General features: G+C 39.9%; 1 protein-coding gene across 4 annotated transcripts in view; it reads left to right on the plus strand.

Moving 5' to 3' along the window:
* LOC117990761 (cyclin-dependent kinase-like 4) overlaps positions 1-20,179 on the plus strand; it is a 30,785-nt gene extending 10,606 nt beyond the window's left edge. For 2 of the 4 annotated variants that reach the window (XM_034978255.2, XM_034978256.2), the window contains exons 3-9: positions 356-475; positions 7,709-7,874; positions 15,020-15,127; positions 15,796-15,938; positions 16,416-16,511; positions 17,221-17,352; positions 20,025-20,179. In XM_034978255.2, the coding sequence (XP_034834146.1) occupies positions 356-475; positions 7,709-7,874; positions 15,020-15,127; positions 15,796-15,938; positions 16,416-16,511; positions 17,221-17,352; positions 20,025-20,126 (867 nt within the window). In that variant the 3' untranslated portion in view covers positions 20,127-20,179. Of the gene's footprint in view, positions 1-355; positions 476-7,708; positions 7,875-8,929; positions 9,002-15,013; positions 15,128-15,795; positions 15,939-16,415; positions 16,512-17,220; positions 17,353-20,024 lie in introns of all 4 variants that reach the window. The other 2 variants (XR_011237803.1, XM_069504619.1) reach the window with 2 other exon arrangements.
* The last annotated feature ends 2,685 nt before the right edge of the window (positions 20,180-22,864 follow it).

The raw sequence follows: 22,864 nt of genomic DNA on the forward strand, positions 1-22,864 counted from the left end.
GGAAAAATTGGGTTGGGTGGGACTTATTAGATTTTAGCAGTATAATTATTATCCTCGAGGAATAGATACTTATAGGTAGGGATATAACGTTTTTCTGAAAAGCACCCATATTTTAAATGCGAAAGTGTGTTTGTTTGTTGGTTTATCCTTCAATCACGTCGCAACGGAGAAACGGATCGCCGTGATTTTTTGCATGAGCATAGTCAAAGACCTGGGGAGTGACATAGGCTACTTTTTATCCTGGAAAATCAAAGAGTTCCCATGGGATTTTAAAAAACCCAAATCCACGCGGACGAAATCGGGGGCATCAGCTAGTAAAATATAAAAGTGTGTAAATTGGACCATTTTGTTACAGAATCTGAAACACCCGAACCTGGTGAATCTAATCGAAGTGTTTCGGCGCAAGCGCAAGCTGCATCTCGTGTTCGAGTACTGCGACCACACAGTGCTGCATGAATTAGAAAAATATCCATCTGTAAGTACCTAAATTTAGAAAAAAATATTCGCAAATCGGTCCAGAAACCTCGAAAAAATCGATGTAAGTACATACATTTATGTGGCGTCACCCGGGTCACAGCTGAAAATCAGCGTCCTGCATCTTATGTGTGTTAACGCATATGATGCAAGCAGTGGCGTGCACAGGAGTTCAAGCCAGGGTATGCATTTTAGGTATGAACTTATTTTACGGCAGGTTATAATGAAAAAGTAAGCATTGATTTCTTACAATGAGGGTAAGCAGTGCGTTTATGCCTCTATGAGCTGCACGCCACTGGATGCAAGACATTATGATGAGCTGTACACCCATTTGGGGTGGTGTCACAGATGAAAATGTTACATTTGTACTTTGTTTTTATCTGTGACAACAACAACAAATAAATGCATTTTCTTTCTTCTTTCTTTCTTTCTTACATTAAAAAAAGGGCCGAGTTGAGAACCACCTCCTTTTTGGACGTCGGTTAAAAATTGGTAACAAACGAGCAGAGAACACCGTCCATTCCATTGTATTCTATTCTATTCCTTGTAGACCTTCAGTCTAGCAAATTCACAGAAAACAGTGGCTCTACCGCGGTTGTTTGACAGCTACAATGTCACGATCGCAATCATCTCTGATTGGTTAATGCTCGCTCATTATTGGGCACAATGCATTGTTGCAACAAGAATCGCACAAATTCAGCCAATCAGAACATTTGAGATTGTAATAATGATTGATGCAGGTTTTAAACAATCGCCCTGCACAATAAACCAGTGGCCCTACCGCGGTTGTTTGACAGCTACAATGTCACGATCGCAATCATCTCTGATTGGTTAATGCTCGCTCATTATTGGGCACAATGCATTGTTGCAACAAGAATCGCACAAATTCAGCCAATCAGAACATTTGAGATTGTAATAATGATTGATGCAGGTTTTAGACAATCGCCCTGCTGCTTGTAGTCTGTCAACTGATTGCAGCTAGTAGGTAAGTATACAACAGAAAAAAGTTATTTTATTTGTTTGTTTATTTGTTACCCAAGTTACCTTTTCACGGCCCATCCGCTTATCCGACTTAGACGTTTGGTACAGAGAACTGCATCCCGGAGGCAGACATAATAGGCTACTTTTTATCTCGAAAAAACAAAGAGTTTCCACGGGATTTTCAAAAACCTAAATCCACGCGGACGATGTCGCGGGCATCATCTAATTAGGTACTAATTAATACAAAGTAGGGGTCTGTCATTAGCAATAGCATGTTAACTACTTACCTCATTTGAATTTAAAAGTCAAAGTTATGGCGGTCATAAAGTTTTATCTAAGATTTTAATCAGCAGAGGTCACGGTCTATTGTACTTAGATTTCAAGTGAAGGACGATAGTTCTTGTAAAAGTTCTAAAGTTCACGGTGGCCGACAATCGCCAAATGCTTGGCCCATTGCATGGCGAATGCTGTGGCCCTACCGCGGTTGTTTGACAGCTACAATGTCACGATCGCAATCATCTCTGATTGGTTAATGCTCACTCACTATTGGCCACAATGCATCGTTGCAACAAGAATCGCACAAATTCAGCCAATCAGAACAATTGAGATTGTAATAATGATTGATGCAGGTTTTAGACAATCGCCCTACTGGTCAATAGTTTGAGGGCTCATATGAAAAAAATCCGGCCAAGTGCGAATCAGGCTCGCGCAACGAGGGTTCCGTACTACAGTCGTATTTTTTCGACATTTTGCATGATAATTCAAAAACTATGATCCATAAAAATAAATAAAAATCTGTTTTAGAATGTACAGGTGAAGCCCTTTCATATTATGATACCCCACTTGAAATACTTAGTTATCTTACTTCGGGAGCAACACAGGGAGGAAAGCGACTATGAAATTTTGATGTGCCTGGCAACCCTGCCATGACACTAAGGCTGAAATCTATAGAGCGTGCTTTGACTTTGCTTAGACTTAAGTCACTGTTAAAACGAGACAGATGTATGTCAGCTACATAACACTGTCTTGTTTTAACCGTGTCTTAAGTCTGAGCAAAGTCAGAGTGCGCTCTATAGATCTCACCCTAAGTGCCTGGCAATACATGACGAGATTTCTAATAGGTACTACTCCGAAGAAAATATAAAAAAATTACACTTTATACTTTGAAGTAAGATTTTTTTACACCTTTGTTACCTGTTAAGTATCTGCCGAATCCACCATGATCCAACTTCATAGGCGCTGATCGTTCCTCCCTTTGATGAGAACATTACGCAGAGAAAGTTAGCTTTTTTAAATTAACGAAGGTCTGGCCCTCGCAGGCTCCTAGTCCATTATAGATTTTGAATATCACTATCAATCCGCCGCCGTGTCCCAACTCCCAACGTTGGCTAAGCTCACGCGTCGATGGCCACACTTGCGCAAGTCGGAGCTATTTGCTTACACGGCCGAAACACGCAATGCGCGCACGATTTTGACTTTCGTTATTATATCAAAACGTGTTTGAAACATTTCAAATTTTAAATACAATGATTTAGGTACTCGAATATTCATGTCATGTAGGTACCTAATTGTATCATTAGGTAATTAGAAGGCCTTTACTGCTACTAACAACAGTACGCGGCAGAAAGTAATGTACATCGGCCTTTAGAATGACATTTCGGCTTTGTAGAGCCTTGTCTCTGTCACTCATACCTATATGACGTTTTGTCGGTTTCAACGACAGAGACAACGTTTAGGCCATAGTCTAACACGCTGGCCAAGTGTGGATTGACAGACTTTACACACCTTTTGTGAACATCGAGGCGAACTCTCAGAGGTTTCATGTTCTCCCTCACTGGCTGCTCACTGGTAAAACGCGCAGAACTTTAAAAAGTTAGAGGTGCGGGCCCTCGATTGAACCCCGGACCGCACGAAAAGTCGAAGTCAACCACTAATTTTATCACCGCTCCTTAGTAAGTAGGTACTACATGCGTGAATTACATAAATAAATAGGTAGGTATAACGCTTAAAATTTAACTCCTTACGCGCCATTTTAACTTTTTATGTCAAATTTCATATCAAAAGTACGATTTTAGTCCTTATTTTAAAGGTGAACCGTACTTTTGACATGACAATTGATTCATAGAGTTAGAATGGCGCGTGAGGAGTTATATTGGACTATTATGTATGATATAAGTAGGTATTGATGTTTTAAACCACTCGTGTATTTAGCATATTACTTACTTAGACCAATTTACTTTTCGCGTACAAATATACGACGCAAATAAATAATAATTATTAAGAACTGGCATTTTGGATGTCTAATTTAATATTGAGTTAAAATATTTGCTTAATTTATTTGACAGAGCTAATAGAGAAAAAACAACAAAAGTGCAGTCTTTAATTTAAAAGGTTTTTAAATGTCAAAGTATTAATAAAAATATTAATAACTTGTATCAAATTAATTTTCCGCCAATAAAATAATGATTAAAAAGAAATACTTACATATTTCATAATAATTTTGTGGCGATGCAGTCTAATGCATTATACGTTTACCGAATACTTAGATTTAAGATTACCTATTATCTTTGATGGCATAAGTAATTAATTTTGACTGCATTTTCAGTAGGTAGGTATCTAATAAAAGATGCATGAGTGTGGGAATTCTCGCGGAGCGGTTTGCACCCGTGCCCGCTGCGGTTGCGGTCTAAAACATCTCGTTTTATTTCTATACTAGCTTATGCTCGCGACTTTGTTCGCGTGGACTACACAAATTTCAAACCCCTATTTCACCCCCTTAGGGGTTGAATTTTCAAAAATCCTTTCTTAGCGGATGCCTACGTCATAATAGCTATCTGCATGCCAAATTTCAGCCCGATCCGTCCAGTAGTTTGCGCTGTGCGTTGATAGATCAGTCAGTCAGTCAGTCAGTCACCTTTTCCTTTTATATATTTAGAAGACTAACGACCGCTTCTTTTTTCGGTAACCGCAGCCGCCGCGGTAGCAACTATCGCCCATAAAATTGGCGGGCGATGATCGCAGGACCGGCGGCTGCAAAGAATTACACTTCGCCCACCAACCTATTGCAGACATTGCGGACGGACCCCAAAGCACGATTCTATAACTTGCCCGCCGCAGTGCAGTGGGACCCGCAAACAACCACGCACTCCACGGGAATAAATCGCGTCGTGAAAATTGCTATCTACATTTCCATTATTTCGTGTTCGTACGAGTAATTGCGGTCCCGCAAGCTGTGATAGCCTAGTGGTTAGGACGTCCGCCTTCTAATCGAAGGTCGGGGGTTCGATCCCGGGCACGCAACTCTAACTTTTCGGAGTTATGTGCGTTTTAATTAATTAAATATCATTTGCTTTAACGGTGAAGGAAAACATCGTGAGGAAACCTGCATGCCTGAGAGTTCTCCATGATGTTCTCAAAGGTGTGTGAAGTCTACCAATCCGCACATGGCCAGCGTGGTAGACTATGGCCAAAAACCCTTCTCACTCTGAGAGGAGACCCGCGCTCTGTAGTGAGCCGGTGATGGGTTGATCATGATGATGATTATGATGAACCGCGGCGGGCGCGAATGAAAAGCGGATTAGATTTGTAACTGCCGAGTTCCTATCATCTGTACCAGATAAACTAAACACCCTGTACTTACCACTTGCGTATGACAAATTCCAAGGTTGAACCAATATTTTTAATGTCAATTCACCAGTCCGCGGAATACTAATCACTCAGGTATTTATCGTTATTTGTGTTGCCTGCGACTTTTCCCGCATGGAATTCATGCTTTTCTTTCTATGGTTCCGTACTCGACGGTTGCCAGTGGGACCCTATTACTAAGCCTCCGCTGTCCGTCGACGTCCGTCAGTATGAGGGCTTAGTTACCCTAAGTTAAAAGAGGCAGCTTTAGATGAAGAAGCTTTTCGTATCATGACCGCCAAAATCCGTTTCGAGTTTTTTTTTTAAATTCAGATACAAGTCAGCCTTTGACTGCAATCTCACCTGGTGGTAAGTGACGATGCAGTCTAAGATGGAAGCGAGCTAACCTGGAAGGGGTTTGGCAGTTTTACAAACCCACGCCCTTATGGTTTCTACACGGCATCGTATCGGAACGCTAAATCGCTTGGCGGCAGGGACGTTACTCTAGCCTTAGCCGAAGCCTACCACCAGCCCAGAAATTTAGAAATTAAAAAATTCCAAAACCCTGCCAGGAATCGATCCCGGGACCTCCCACTTATAAGAAACGCTTACCACTGAGCCAGCGAGGTCACGCGATAAATGATGTTTTCTGAATACAAGTTATCTAGAGGCTTATCAAGATTGGCTCAGTGATTCGGTGCTAATAGATATATCAATCTAACAGACGCTTTCGAATTTACGCCAGGGTAAATATGTATAAAGAAAAGGTCAAGTGTGAGTTGGAATCAGGGTTTCGTACCATCGTATAGGTACAAGAAATAACAGTATATAGTTTTTTTTTTATTTTCATGGTGGTCATTTTGAACTTTTTATTAGGTAGGTATTAGCGACTTGCCCCGGCTTCGCACGGGTAGCTTATTACAATTTACGTAGGGATCTCTAATTTTTTTGAAGATAAAATGTTATCTTATGTTACTCAGGAATAATGTAGCTTTCTACTGGTGAAAGAATTTTCAAAATCAGTTCAGTAGTTCCAGAGATTACTTCCTAGTTCCTACAAACAAACTTACAAACTTTACCATTTTATAATATTAACATTCTACTAACTCTCTACCTACTACTGTTCACGAGATACAGCCCGCTGACAAACAAACGGACTGACGGACAGCGGAGTCGTAATAGAGTCGTAAAAATAATATTATGTACTTTAGTCGGCTGTTTATGGTTTGTGAACAAGGGGTTTGCCAACCGCTGTGCCAACACGTGTGACCTTGGTTGCACGTGGCTGCGCTTGTTGTCGGTCTTTGCACAAAACAAAAATATCTTATCTTTGGAATCTTAATGATGGAAGTATGATTCATCGTCATCACGACCCATCGCCGGTCTAATGCCGGTCCACTTCTGAGCACAACTCTCTCAGAATGAGAAGATTTAGGCCACAAGTCGTCACTGGCCATTGCCATTGGCCAAGCGCGGATTGGCAGACATCACACACCTTTGAGAAAATTATGGAGATTTCTCAGGCATACAGGTTTCTTCATGATCGTAATTAAGCTAGTGATAGGTAGGTACTTAATTGTTTAAAACATAACTCCGAAAAGTTATAGGTGCGTGCCTGGGGTTGAACCCCGGACCTTCCGAATAAGAGGCTGGCATCTAAACCACCGGTTATTACCGCTCTTTATTAAGTAGGTACCTTCTCAAAGTCGTCAGGCACAAGACTATCCTGCAATAAATAAAAGTAAATACTATAGTAAGTTGGTATCTACCGTTTACCGTGTTTGGTACCGTAATAAACCGTTGCACTAGTGATTAGTTGATACAAAAAGTTCGCCCTTGCGTAGATATGCGCTACGTTTGCGCAATACGGCATGGTTGCCTTCTATCTAGATAATATGCAATTTACTTATACCATACTAGCTGACGCCCGCGAATTCGTCCGCGTGTATTTAGGTTCTTAACAATCCCGTGGGAATTCTTTGGTTTTCCGGGATAAAAAGTAGTCTATCTCACTCTACAGGTCTTTGATTATACCCATGCAAAAAATCACGTGGATCCGTTTCTTTCGTTCGTTCGAAACTAGTCGGGCTAACGTCGACTAAACACGTGAGTACAGCCGGGTGTAAGACATGTATAATAAGTGACTAAGAACATCTAAAAATATGATCAAAAAAATGCAAAACTGCAAATCGATGTTGCCAGTTACGTCGCATCGCGTGCCTTTAGTCTCTACGAATGTTGATTACTTCTAAAAACTGCCCTGCCATTTGCATGTTCGCTTCATTTGTGGAAGAAACAAGCTTATGCTCTTTTACTGACTGGTTTAGATAGCAGGTATTGGCTCACAACCTTACACGGTCAAGGTCTTATATTTTAAGAATACCTATGCACGCACATATGCAGTGAAGTAGAAAGTATAGTAATACTAGATGACGCCCGCGACAATTTAGGTTTTTGAAAACCCCGTGGGAACTCTTTGATTTTCTGGGATAAGAAATAGCCTTCGTTTTTTCCCCGGGATGTCAGCTAACTCTGTACAAAGTTCCTGCGGGATTTTGAAAAACGTAAATCTACGCGGGCGAAGTCTCGGGCATCCGCTATTATAAAATAACAGCAATTTCTTCAACAGGGTTGCCCAGAACTCCTGTCCAAGCAGATCATCTGGCAAACACTCCAAGGAGTCGCGTACTGCCACAGACACAACTGCATCCATCGAGACGTCAAACCTGAGAACATCCTGCTCACCAGCGATGGCGTTGTCAAGCTCTGCGACTTCGGCTTCGCAAGGATGATCAGTGCGTATGAATTTTAATTTATTTATTTTAAGTTTTTAACTATCTTTTTTATTTATTTATTTATTATTATATATATATTTTTTTTATTAGTCCCCAAAACAAGCCCAAAACAGACAAATCTGTAGGGTAGGTACAACATGCAGTATGTCATATGACATACATATATATTACCAGCCACCTTCTTGCTACTTACTAAACATGCAGGAAAAGCAAGCTATCAAGCAAGCAAGCTGTCCTCCTCGGGATGGTTTCAAGTTGAAAGAAAGAAAAACATTTACTTTATAATTTTTGTTTTTAATAAAAAATATTAGACATGTTAAATGACTAATATTCCCCTTTCCTCTCCAATTAAGCTTCAAGCTTGTGCTAGGAGTAGGTACGACAATAGTGCAACGGGCGTGGTTGCACTATTACACATCGCGTCATGTTATTCCTAAAAGGTGGTTATCCCGGCACTTCCTCCACTTGAGCTTTGAAGCCAAAATGTCTCAAGTTGAAAAAGCACCGGAATAAACTGGGTCATACTTGGCAGAACCCGAAAAGGTTCCAGCTCAGCATTATGCTGTATGCCTTGATAGGTAGTGAATAGTGATACACAAGAGCGTGATTTTCTGATATCGTGACAGCACTGATTTTCAGCTGGAACTCTGAACCGGCCTACCTTTTTTTTTTTTTAAAGAATATTAGCCATGTTAAATGACTAATATTCCCCTTTCCTCTCCAAGCGTCAGGCTTGTGCTAGGAGTAGGTACGACAATAGTGCAATGGGCGGGGTTTGAACCGTCAACCTTTCGGTTTTCAGTCCACTCCTATACCGGTTGAGCTATTGAGGCTCTAAACCTGACGGTGAGTTGACTGAACAGTTCAAATGCTTTTTAGGGATTCTGCTAACTTCCCCTCCTTTGCAATGGATGGTATTATTACTGTTCCAACGACTCTTACCTTGTCGCCATTCCAGCACTTTGGAAGCGGGAACCTTAACGTCTATCGTACTTTCGGACTTGAGAGCTTACTTCATCCTTATTCTATTCCTTACTCCTTCTTCCTCTCACCAGGTGGTAGCTGTTCCTCCGAGTACTCCGTACATACAATGATCCCCTTCGGAATAGACGTGCGAAGGAGAGCTAGTAACTATTAAATCCGGTTTACCTATTAATAGACCATTGACATTTGCTAACAATTTAGTTTGCTTATGTAGGTAAGTAATTATCATAAATCCAATTAAATTAATAGTTATCTACGAGTACTTATAAACTTACCAGTCGTATATTTTTAGAGTAGATTCTTACATATAGGTATCATATTATTTACTTCAACCTTAGTAGATGTAATGCCAATCAATTCAATTTGGATCATCTAGGTACCTATATCATATTGAATCATTAAATTTATAATAATGAAACGCTTATAATCAAATGCCATACGATTAAATAAATATAAATCATATAAATAATCTGAAAGTAGATATGTATTCCTACCTAATATAAGTGACCATAGAAGTTATTATAATGATGGCAGGTGGCATAGATGGCTGAAATATCAAATAATAGATCAAAATTCTTAATACATTTTTCGGTGGCAAGTATTTTGATGAACGTTGCTTAAAAAATCATCTTAAAAATCTTTTCTTCATCAAAATTCAGATAATTTTATTTCGTTTTTCAATTGAATTGACTTTTATAACATTAGCTAGGTATGATTAAGCATTATTGTAAAGAAAGGCCTAGCGTGCCAAATCATAATGTTATGGACCTATACCTAGTGCCCGATCATGTAATATTTCAGACTCGTAGTTAATTCGACCAAACCAACTAAACTCAAATCGAGATTGTAGATTATAGTTCAGTGAACGTAGGTAATAAAGGTAGTTAGGTCACTTAGGTACACGCGTTAGTACGTATTGAACATACTACCTACAATACCAAAATCGGGTCACCACTTCCACGACCACGGGTCGGGGAAACACCTACACATTAAGCTCTCTATCTATTACGGTTCACGAGATACAGCCCGCAGATAGACAGACGGACGGACAGCGACAGCGGACATTTGACGCCGGCCAGTGACGTCGAAGCCTCGACGTTTTGTTAGAAGTTCCTTACTGCCATGAACTGTAATATGGCCGATATGGGTGACGTGAAAGCAAAGATACCTAGTAGTTCCATAGCCTACCTAGCGTCAAATGTAGGTAACATTTGACGCCTGCCTGTAGGTGAGGCCTCGACGTTTTGTTAGAAGTTCCTTACTGTCGTGAACTGTGATATGGGTGACGTGAAATCAAACAAACCTAGTAGTTCCATAGTCTACCTAGCGTCAAATGTAGGTAACATTTGACGCCTGCCTGTAGGTGAGGCCTCGACGTTAGAAGTTCCCCATCAGTCGTGAACTATGCCTGGAGATTCTTTTTTCAAAAACACATTTGGTTCCATACTTAGTAGTGGACACGTACAAATGTTGTTTATAATGATGAGTACAATGACCTTTTCGGTTATGACGGCCATTTCAACTGACCTTGTATATTTTTTAAGTGTTTTGGGTCTAGGTAGATCTAAATCAAATCGAAACCTGTTGACATTCTAAACTGCATGTGCAAGATTTGTAGCATAAACAAAACTTGTCAAACCGGCCTGGATTTTGAAACCGTCCGTCGCGTGGGTATGTATTTAAATTAGTATTAGAAATGGGTATTATTGCTACTTTTAAAGACAAGCACTTGTTGAAATTATTCTTCCTTCACAGTGATTTCACAGGTGATTTTTCACGGAAAGTGATTTTTTAAATTTTCGCACTTACAAGTTACAATTATCACTTACACGTTACAATTATCACTTACAAGTTACAATTATCACTTACAAGTTGCAACAATAATAAATTTAACTAAGTAGGAATTATGATCAACATCAATAGCGTTGATATTTCACAGGTAGTTTTTCACGGAAAGTGAGTTATCGCAGTTACCTACCTACAATCATTCGTCACATTAATTTATCCAGAAGTTTTTCTTTTTTTAAACCGCAGCGATGCGAGTGTTCTAGCTCGCACACTCTATAGCGTCTTAGCTCAGTTTGCTATGCGAGCGCGAAATTAAAACAAAGTGCGATTAATTAATGTGATAATTTTCAAATTGATAAATTTCAAGTTAGGTACCTAGCAAGTGTTGCATATGAAGAGGCTTTTCACATGCTACCTACCTGTGAAATGGTCCAGCTCTAGTAAATATTGATCAATTTCAGTCCACTTAGATTGCGGTTGCAACAGCTGACATTTGAGAAGACTCTAGGTTCGAACACGAGCAAGCATGTCACGGTTACTCGTGTTTGGTCCCAAACTCAAATTATTATTATCTTAGATAATGAGGAGGTTTCCAGGCAACGTTCGAGAAAATTTTCATAGATGGCGCTGAATACTACCACCACTAAAGATGAAAAATAATACCCATTAACCCATTGCATGATCTATGCTTTAAATTTTTAAACTTAAATCGGATGCGAAATTAATTAATTAATTACTTCTATTATAGTTCACAGATTTAGTGGGAAAGAAACGTAAGGAAAATTGCAGTGTACGCTAGCTCTTACTCTTCATCTATGTCATTGATTGACACGACCTACATATTAAAGCATAGATCATATATATATAGGTATTATTTTTCATCTTTAGTGGTGGTAGTATTTAGCGCCATCTATGAAAATTTTCTCGAACGCTGTCTGGAAACCATTATTATAATAAGGCGTTGGACAAATACAACGCGCCATTGCACAGCACAGGTAGGAGTGTCATATCCCCAGATTCGGTATAGGAACTCTTTGATTATCAAAAATTAACCAATGTCCGTCCTAGTCCAGGCATATCATATTTTAGTACAATGGGGCCACTAAAAGTTGTGAAATAAAAACATTTCAAAAAAATAAAAACCAATTTCAATAACCACAAACACTAAAAAGTAATAAATAATTAAATTTATTACCGAATATATTATTATGAACACAAGAGTTATTGTAGTTCTATAATAATATTTTTTGGAGTCGGTGCAAATTAGCCGCAATGGACCGCAAAATAACGCCTGCTTCTATAGGACCTATAGGTACCTACTTAAGTATTGGTAAGCAATAAGTTAAGTGTAACAATGAAGTAGGTAGATCGTATAGTACCTAGAAATGAAGTTGTATAGAACTACTTTAGTAGAAAAGTAGGGCGATCGCGGATAAGGCAGCCTGGATCGCTCGTAATCGCTCATCTAGCATCAGATATTACCAACGACGGCCAAGGAAATACAACGCTATGTAAAAGCTATGGATAATAATATTGAAGACTAGCTGACCCCGGCATTTTTTTAGGGTTCCGTACCTCACAAAGAAAAACGGAACCCTTATAGGATCACTTTGTTGTCTGTCTGTCTGTCAAGAAACCTACAGGGTACTTCCCATTGACCTAGAATCATGAAATTTGGCAAGTAGGCAGGTCTTATAGCAGACATTATGGGAAAAATCTGAAAATCGTGGTCACATCACATAAAAAAAATTTTGGTCATGAACTAAAAATTAGTATTTTCAATTTTTGAAGTAAGATAACTATATCAAGTGGGGTATCATACGAAAGGGCTTCACCTGTGCATTCTAAAACAACTTTTTATTTATTTTTATGCATCATAGTTTTTGAATTATAGTGCAAAATGTCGAAAAAATACGACGATTGTACGGGACCCTCGTTGCTCGAGCCTGACTCGCACTTGGCCGGTTTTTAAATTTATAGTCTTGCGCTTGTCCGCAATCAGGCCTGCTGGAAAGTGACGATGTAGGTAACCTAAAATGAAGTTCCTTCTGAGGTTTAAATATTATAGCAGTTCCAAAAAGTTTTTTTACGCACTTATAAGGAGCTTATACGTACTTACCTTTTTTTTTTCGTTCGGGGAGGAGGAATTTCCTCATGGATGCCTCCGGCATGCCCGACTCCACAATGGCCTACGGACTAAAAACCTCCTCCCCCCTCCGCTCTATCTTTCAGGTAAAACTTTTGCATTGCATCTGAAAGATGGCTGTCTTTAGAGTTTAGGCGCTATCTTTTCTCTGCCTATCCCATTCATCCTTGATCCATCCATACCTACCTGTAGTACGCGACAGGTCGAGATGATAATCGGGGAGGTAACGCCCCGCACGTCCGCAGTCGCACAGCCCCCGTCTGTTATCTATGGCCCCCGCGCTAGCCAAGTGCGGGCGAGGGCGGGTGTGCGGGCGTCCCCCCGCCTCATACTCCGATTGGCACCTCAACCTGTCGCGTCTCTACATAGTATAAAATAAAGTCGCTTCACGCGTCTGTATGTATGTATGAACGCGTAGATCTTTTAAACTGCGCAACGGATTTTAATGCGGTTTTCACCAATAGATAGAGTGATTCAAGAGGAAGATTTATAGCTATAGTTTAATTCTCAAAAAATTAGAGATCCCTAGAGAAATTGAAGTACTAATGTGAATTAGGTCAGAAAAAAATCCTCTCATTTGAGAGTTTCCGAGGCAAAGACACCTCAATGACACCACATTAGTATCTACGTTGCACCCATGCGTAGCCGGGGCGGGTCGCTAGTACTATATCTTCTTCTTCAAGTGCCATCTCCTACCGAAGGTTGGCAATCATTAAGGCTAACTGGATCTTGTTTACTGCTGCCCTAAACAGTGATCTTGTACTCATGTTAAACCACTGGCGAAGGTTCTTGAGCCAGGATATTCGTCTACGGCCAGGTCTACGTCTGCCTTTTATCTTGCCCTGTATTATAGTACTATATATACCTCTTAAATGAAAGAAAGTTCCCAATAAGATCGGCACGGTAAAGGTATTCATGCAGTAGGCAAAACCGAAACGAATTGATTAACAGAACCAAAACAAGTTAAAGTAGGTACTTAAGTTATTTGTTTGATCGCACGTGATTAGAACTGAAACTTAGCCGTCCTTGGAAAAATTGCTAAATATAGAATCGCTTGAGGCTTTCGCGGTTTAGGGTGATCTATTCTAAGCCGCGATGTGCGTATACGGTGATAGGTAGGTACCATGGAGTCGTATTAATTTTCTTTGAATAAGCTTCTCAAAGGTGTAACTAGGTCAACAATCAATAATACAGTACCTACGCTACAGAAAATAATGTACATCGGACTTTAGAATATCGGCATTGTAGAGCGTTGTCTCTGTCATTCATAACTATATGACGTTTTGTCGGTCTCAACGACACAGAGACAATGCTCTACAAGTCCGCGTTCTCCTTCTAAAGGTCGATGTACATTATTTTCTGCCTGTACTGTACCTAGTCTAAGGGCTCTCGTCTGCTAGGGACTGCCAGCAATAAAAACAATGAGGAAGTTTCAGGGCGAACGTTCCATAAAATTTTCATAGATGGCGCTGTGTACTGCACCCACTAAAAACGAAAAATAATACCTATATCTATATGATTTAGCCAGAATGTCTGCATTCTCGTTGCCAACTATTCCAGCATGCTCTGGTACCTAGCGTAGAACCACCCGGTAATGGACCAGGGTGTCTCTGCAGTTTTCAACCAGTCTTTAGTTAACAACCTCAGAGGACAGAGCTGAAAGAGCTGCCTGGCTGTCCGTATGTTTTATTGGCGTTGTTGTTTTGCAGGATGTTTTACGTAAAAATTATTATAGCGTATACCTTCGCTCGGAAATTAATTTCGTTTTTAGTGGGTGCAGTAAACAGCGCCATCCATGAAAATTTTACGGAACGTTCGCCCTGAAACTTCCTCATTGCGGCTCTAGGATTTATCTATTGACAGACATTATGATTACGTATGCCTCAATCAATCAGTCTGTTCGCGTCATATAGGCATATGCCTTCCCAAGAGCGCGCCACCATAGTTTCTTGCCCTCCACTTACTTACCTACTTGAATCATTTTCAGAACTCAGGTGTAAGGACTCGACATATTATTATCTAGAACAAATACCTTAAAACTGTAAAGCTGGCCCCTTTTACTTATCTAGTAGCACTGAATAGTAAAAATATTTTTCTTATGAATAATCAGATTGGGTGTGTTGGTACGTAATTTAGGGTAGATAAGTATATGGTACGCACGAAGCTTTGTATTTTAAAGCTTCGTGAGGGTACGTAACTAACGTGCTGTTTTCCGATACATGTCCAGGTCCAGGCGAGAGCTACACAGACTACGTGGCGACGCGGTGGTACCGCGCGCCAGAACTGCTGGTCGGTGATACCATGTATAGCACTCCCGTTGACGTTTGGGCTATTGGTAAGTCAACATGCCCAATATATTATATTCAAGTCAAGGTGAGGATTACGTGGCGACGCAATGGTACGATAGACGTCAACTGTTGGACATAGGTCTAGGATAGACTATGGTCTAGTCATAGGAAGGTGGGATAGGTCTCTTGCAGGGACTTCCCTGCAAGAGACCTATCCCACCTTCCCACATCCCACGGTCTTGCGCCATAAGTCGTAGATTTGTAAGAGAAACCACCGAGTTTCTCGCTGATTTTTCTCGGTAGAAATTAGATAGAGCATTGTGACGATTCGAAAGTCGTTTGTAAAAGTGTAAAAAAAAAAAGTGTAAAAGTGTAAAAACTCTTCTATTTATTTTAATTTACTTAGTACTTAGTAGATATACTTATTCAAATTGCCAATAATCTTCTAAATTCTAAGTGCAGTGTGAGCAGCATATCTTCTTCTTATTTCTCCGGGAAGATTAATTTTCACGATAGTTTTTCATTCCTCTACCGGAGAATGTTTCATAAATTGTAAAAATGAACGAAGTCTGCTCAGTTTCAAACAAAGGGTGGGGTGAGGCTTTTCTGCTTGCTAAACATGATCTAAACTGAGTTAGATCTTGGAACGTGTATAGCATTAGTTGTAGCTTTATGCTCAATTATCTTCTTATTTAATTACAATAATCTCATCCAGGCTGTGTTTTCGCGGAGCTACTGTCAAGCGAAGCATTATGGCCGGGCAAAAGCGACCTGGATCAACTGTACCTCATCAGGAAAACCCTCGGCGACCTGCTGCCGAGGCATATGACAATATTCTCGCAGAACACATTTTTTCAGGTAAATTCATCATCATCATCTAAAACAACCGATGGACTCAAGAGCTGGACATAGGTCTCTTGTAGGGACATATAAACAAATCGGTTAAGAAAAAAAAAGTTTGCAATGAGACGTCATAGGATGAATACGGAACAACCCTTCTACGCCACGGGCTTGCGTCGCCAAAATCCAGCGGCTCCCTGTGTCTCGTTTGATGTCATCTGTCCACCTAGTGGGAGGTCTTGTGACGTGGCGCTTTCTGGTGCGAGGTCGTCATTCCAGCACCTTGGGAACTCAACGTCTATCGTTTTCGAACTATGTGCCCTGTCCCAAGCCACTTTAGCATCGCAACCCGTTGAGCTACGAGTATGTCGGATGGAGAGAACTATGCTTGGAGTTTCAATGTGATCAAATCAGAAATGAGAAGATCCGTAGGAGAACCAGAGTGACCAGGGAGACAGAGCTCAACGGGTCAATAATATGAGCTTATTGTTTCAGGGTATGGCGTTGCCAGAACCAACGACATTAGAACCCCTTGAAAAAAAGATTCCGCAAAGATATGTCAACAACGAATTGGTTGTAGATTTTTTAAAGGTAAGTGCCGATAATAAACAACAGTACTTACCTAGTGATGGTTCTTAGTTCTTACAAATTACAATAGATACAGTATCGATTTTGGATAAAATGACAAGAATTTGCTGTTAAGATGGCTAGCAATCATACAGTTTAGAAACTGGTAGATACATCAAACTAATAGATACAGTTTGTTAATTTGTATGTGAAAAATGAAAATACATTGGGTACCTAAGCTGTACCTCGATTATCAAAAAGCCTAAACTAGATTCCATCTGTACGCCCTGGCTAGGCCCTTATGTTAAGATAGAGCGTACTTTAACTTTGCTTAAACTTAAGTTTCAGTTAAAACCAAGTATTATTAAAAAGTGAAGCCGTGATCGCCTAGTGGTGAAGACGTCCGCCTCCTATACGGGAGTTCATGGGTTCATCCCGGCCATGCTACTTTTCAAGTTATATGCGTTTTAAGAAATTAAATATCACTTGCTTTAACGGTGAACGAAAACATCGCGGAAACCTGCATACTTGAGAGTTCTCCATAATGTTCTCAAAGGTGTGTGAAGTCTGCCAACCCAATGACAATAGTGCAACGGGTGAAGTTTGAACCAGCAACCTTTCGGAATTCAGTCCCCTCCTTAACCAATGAGCTATTGAGGCTCTAACCTTACTCTTCAACCTAATTATTTTTGAATGTCAACATTTGATCGTTGAAACTAGATGATTTGTGTAGAAATGCCTAGATAAGGACCCGATGATGCGGTGGACGTGCGAGCAACTGCTGAGGCACCCCATCTTCGAGAACTTCCTCTTCACAGTGCCTCACACGGACCACGAAGACTTCGAGAAGGGCAGGAGGGTACAGGTTAATTGATATTGGGTTTTGCATCCATCAGTCTGCATGCTTTATTTGACCGATTAGGTATAATTAATACGTTTATAAGTATTACTTATTAGCTTCACTCATATAGCCTGTGATAGCCAGGACGTCCGCCTCCTAATCGATCCCGGGCACGCACCTCTAACTTTTCAGAGTTATATGCGTTTTAAGTAATCAAATATCACTTTCTTTAACTGCTGTAGTTAGCCTGCTAAGATTTAAAGTTGTGCCACAAGGCCTTTTAGACCTTTTTGCCCAACTTGATGCTAACCTGTAGAGCCATGATCGCTTTACTCCTTAACCCAAAACGACAATATCCAAACACTCCTTTATCCCTCATCAATCACCTTCTCTACCACGCAGCAAAAATTTGAAGACCAACAAAAGCAGAGAGAAGCATCCTTCAAAACAGCGTCAACCATTACAAACTCCACTGAAATGTCGTCAAAGAAACGTAAAAAAAAATGACTCTGATCCCTGAGAACTGACGGCATGGCCGTTATCGCTTGCAATTGGTAAAAATGGGCTTAAAGGCAGTGAATAACAAATCATAGAAATATCTTATATACTCCGTTATAGCGTGAAATCTCTACCGAGGTGGGCGGTGCATATTCTACCGCACGCGTCTTCAAATCGTTTGTAACTTCGTAACTGTCACTTTTAGACTGCCAATCCCGACAGCGGCCAGTGTGCCATGAAACACAGTACGAACAAATCATTAGCCTGTTGCGATTTCGTTAATTTAATTGGTTGAAATCTAGTATTTGACAACTAGTCAAATCAGTATCTTCTTATCAAACGTCAAAACACGCGCTTAGGACGTGGATTTTACGTATTTTGAAAGACCCTCTATTTAATAATCACTGAGAAATAATTTACTTTTGACATAGGCAAATACCGTATTACGTGTTTAACAGGTGTGAGTTGGTGGCGCTTATTTTCGAATGTATTGTGAGAAACGGTATTTCCATGATTTGTTGTTCACTGCTTGGAGATCACATAATTTACCCTAGTTTGCTACAGTAGGCGTAGTTTGAGTTTTTAAGGAAAACCATCATGAGTGCAGCAACTCACCGAATGGTACAGTAGGTACCTACGCGGCCGAAAGTAATGTACCTACATCGGCCTTTAGAATGACATTTCGGCTTTGTAGAGCGTTGTCTCTATCACTCATACCTATATGACGTTTTGACAGTCTCAACGACAGAGAGAGTGCTTTACAAATCTGCTATCTCCCTCTAAAGGTCGATGTACATTACTTTCGGCAGCGTACTGTAATTCTTTTCATTTCGCTATTATATGCACGCTCGATGAAACTTACGAAGGCAATACTATTGTAATGGCTTCTCAAGTTGCAACCGATTTAGTTTTAAAATTAGCATTTGAAAGACCTTTCAACATAATTTCATAGATCATAGTTCATTGCTAGGCAGCCATACAATAGCGTAAAAGTATGCCCTACATGCTATGAATATCCATATCTTTAGCCTGTCAAGGGGTTGAAAAGGTTAAGCTGTAGATTATAACGTCATAGTTTAACAATCATACTATGTGGGCGATCGCCACAGACATTAAACATTTTAAGCTCAGAAGTCAGCTGCTCGATTGTGGTAGAATGACAGCTACAACGTCACGATCGCAATCACCTCTGATTGGTTGACGCTCGCTCACTATTGCCTGCAATGCATTGTTGCAACAAGAATCGTACAAATTCAGCCAATCAGAAAAATTGAGATTGTAATAATGATTGATGCAGGTTTTACGAAATCGACCTACAGAATCTGTCTTTTCCATGTTAGCTGTGTCAGAATAGCGTTTTTTGCTCCTTGTTTTTACGCGCTTATACGCACGCTTCTTGTCATGTCACACGCGCATTTCGTATAAGCGAAGACGTGCTTATAACCTCGTATACGTACGGGATGTTTTTTTTATCGGAATCCATATTGCTTCTTGACTGTCCCACTGGTTCGAGCAAACACTTCGGAATGAGCGCGTGCAGCGCGTTCGATTTATCGAAGTACGATGTTGATGCACGTGTAAGCGTGTATGCCAAAACGAGCATATTATGCTCAGAAAAATGCTAGTCTCAATGGCTCTTGATCTCACAAAGTAAGGAAATCTGTGAGATGTGGGATTTGAAGAGGTGTTTTTTTTTTTCACAAGAGCGCAGTGCGGAGCGAGGGATGTGTGTGAAACGTAGATATAACATTGTTTCATTTTCATATGTAGGTACCTTGGCTCCTTTCAGCTCTAGAAGAAAAGGGGCAAATGAGCTAAGATATGAAATTGAAACAATAATTCTATTGTTTGGTATCACAAACATTCCTCGCTCCGCATTCGTTGCCCACTGTATGGTTGTTAAACTGTGGTAAGGCATCAGCTTAGTTCAAAGGTCAGCCTATTATCGCGGCGTGAAATCGCAAGTCATTCCTGAATCCATTTCCTGAGCCGTAAGGTGGTGGAAATTATGTTTAATTTTAGCTATCGCTGAATAGACTATAAGTAGATTACTATGGTAGAATTACCTATTTGATAAAAGCTTTAATTTCTAGGTTAGAAGAAGAGATGTTTGACCCATAGAGTTAAAATGACGCGTGAGGAGTCATTTTGTACGAACTATACTAAAATGGAAGGATTAATAGAGTATTTTTTTCCAGGTGCAATCATCCCCAATGCTGCCACAGCTGATAGTGACAGAGCGGTCGCAGCCCAAGAAGAAGTCCGAGCTGGAGTCGCGCGGACACCTGCCCACCATATGACTAGCGCCGCCCGCGCGACAGCGGATTTAATATTAAACGTTTCTCCTTATTTATACCCTCTTTTATTGACTGTGCCTTCTCACATCCTATCTGTGTAGGCTTCTGTACTGTACACATCATCATCATCATCATCATCAACCAATAGACGTCCACTGCTGGACATAGGTCTCTTGTAGGGACTTCCACACGCCATGGTCTTGCGCCGCCTGGATCCAGCGGCTCCCTGCGACTCGTCTGATGTCATCCGTCCACCTAGTGGGGGGGACGTTTCCGTTTTTCCTTTTGAGGTACGATACCCTAAAAGCGGATTAGAATGGATGCAACTGCTCGAGCAAGTGTATGACAATACGCTAGCCCATGTAAATATCACTTTTAACTCATTAAGTAGTGGTGCAATTCAGAAACATTTTTTACAGCATTGGTTCAAGGCATTTTTGGGCCAATGTGTACAGAATGAATGGCGACCTCGCACCGGAAGACGCAGCGTTGGAAGACCCCCCTACTAGGTGGGCGGACGACATCAGACAAGTCGCAGGGCGTCGCTGGATTCAGGCGGCGCAAGAACGTGGCGTGTGGAAGTCCCTACAAGAGACCTATGTCCAGCAGTGGACATCTATCGGTTGATGATGATGATGATGTATCACATCGCGTCGGGCAGCGCAGCGCAAATGTGAACTGCTGTGGGCTGCGCATGATAATATGACATTCAGACCTCCATGTCAAAATGAAACAACTCATTATAATATGCTATTACTAAATATACTTATCAATAAAAACATACCATCATTAGGTTTTCATTTAAATAGTTACCCTAAGCCTGTTCATTAATTTTAAATAGACATTCAGTTTGTGTACAATTCTCCTCTATTTTGTTTCTTATTCTTTTCATACTTTGATTTTGAATATCTGCAACAAATTTCATATTATCACTCAAGTGTGAAAAAAATAACCTCAATATCATCATCGTCATCATCATCCCATGACAGGTTGATCATGAATATGAGGCTGCTCACTACAGAGCACGGGTCTCCTCTCAGAATGATAACTTCTAAATGCTTGAACAGATTTGGATGTATGGGGCATTGTTCCATCATCACGCATCTCACATCATCCCAAGACTATGAGGCTAGATGGCTATAATTATTTTAGAAAAAATTCAATGGGACAGGGCTGTTGTGTTTTAAAATTAAGTATACTTTTTTGACAACCTTTTTCTATGTAGAGAACCTCCCTGGCGCAGTGGTGTGAGCATTGTGGTCTTAAGTGGAAGATCTCAGGTTTACTTTTGCAGCATGAGCAAAATGCAAATACATAGGTACCTACAAATTTGTTTTTTTCTAAATTGGTCTCTGGTCTGGAGCCCTACCACCATCTCTTAAAGTGTAATAGTAAGGCCCCTGGTCTGGTGGTAGGCTAGATAAGTAATGTCCTGATCAGTTATGTTAATCCCTGTTATTATTTTCAATGAAAATGGGTAAAAAAGCCTCAAAAAGGGTGTTTTCAAGTAAAAATCAAATTTAGCTCAATACTGTGGTCCAATACTAAAGAACTTAAAAGTGCAAAAAGTCTCTTTATTTACTGTTCTGTTAAAAATTCGTGGACTGGTGCAGTTCTGTTCGCCAGGTTTTCATTTTTTAGAATGGACGTAGGTACTTTTCACGTTTCTTTATTCCTGTAGGATTAAAATGCTCCCGCAAGGTAACCAGTAGGCTTCATCATCTCCAGAATATAATGTACCTAATCTAAGGTATTATATGTGTGCCAAATGACATCAAATCAGTTCAGTCGTTTAGCTAAGCAAAAGTAAACAAATGGATAGATAAAGAAAAAAAATGCGCATTAATAATATTAATGAAGAGAACAGATATTTATAGAAAAATAAGTACCGGTGGTAGGTTCTCTCTTTCTTCAGGAGGTACGAGGCTCTCAACATTCTGCAGTTTCATCCAACCATAGTGCGCCCCAAACAGAAAAGGTACCATGACAATCACAACGATGTTCTTGGATATAAAATTACGCACACTCATCTTGGAATGTTTGTTTCCTGGCTCGTTAATATAGGTTTTTATTTATTGCTTGTTTTGGGACTTCAAGTCTTCAAGTCTAGAAATTTAAAAATAATGCTATGAAAATGAAAAGGTAATCATTAGGTAACTATTACATAAGAAAAGAGGCGTTTTTAATTTGGTTGCATAATGTTGTGTGTTTTGCAAAGAACTTTTTTTTTAACTGTCAGTGTCAAAGTCATCGGTGACTGCGTTTTGTTACTGGTTCTACCATAGGTTCTACACTTGGTTCTACACCACACAGTTTCTATGGTTTCTAAAGATCCAATCATTAATCATTATAGTTATTTTTTTTGAAATTATCAATTTAATTTAATTTAGGTAATTTAATTTATTTTATAGAGACAAACAGTTACAATGAGAAATATAGATAGTATATATATAAAAACACTTAAACAAAAGCAGAATGAAATACATAATTTAGTTTACATAGAAAATTATATTTGATCAAAAACATTATGTTTAAATAACAGTTTTTCGCAAATCATTAAACCACATCACTGGAAACAAAACGCTAAAACCTTTGTTTTCTTTGCTATATCCATAAAGTGTTTTTTAATAACCAATCAAACCAGCACGACATGACTATTGCAGCCAATCCTAGGCCAGTATAAATTGACATCAAACGTCACCATTACAAGTGTCAAGTTGGCACTTAATATGCAAAAGAAA

Source organism: Maniola hyperantus, chromosome 18 (assembly GCF_902806685.2).
Source record: "Maniola hyperantus chromosome 18, iAphHyp1.2, whole genome shotgun sequence".
Classification (NCBI taxonomy): domain Eukaryota; kingdom Metazoa; phylum Arthropoda; class Insecta; order Lepidoptera; family Nymphalidae; genus Maniola; species Maniola hyperantus.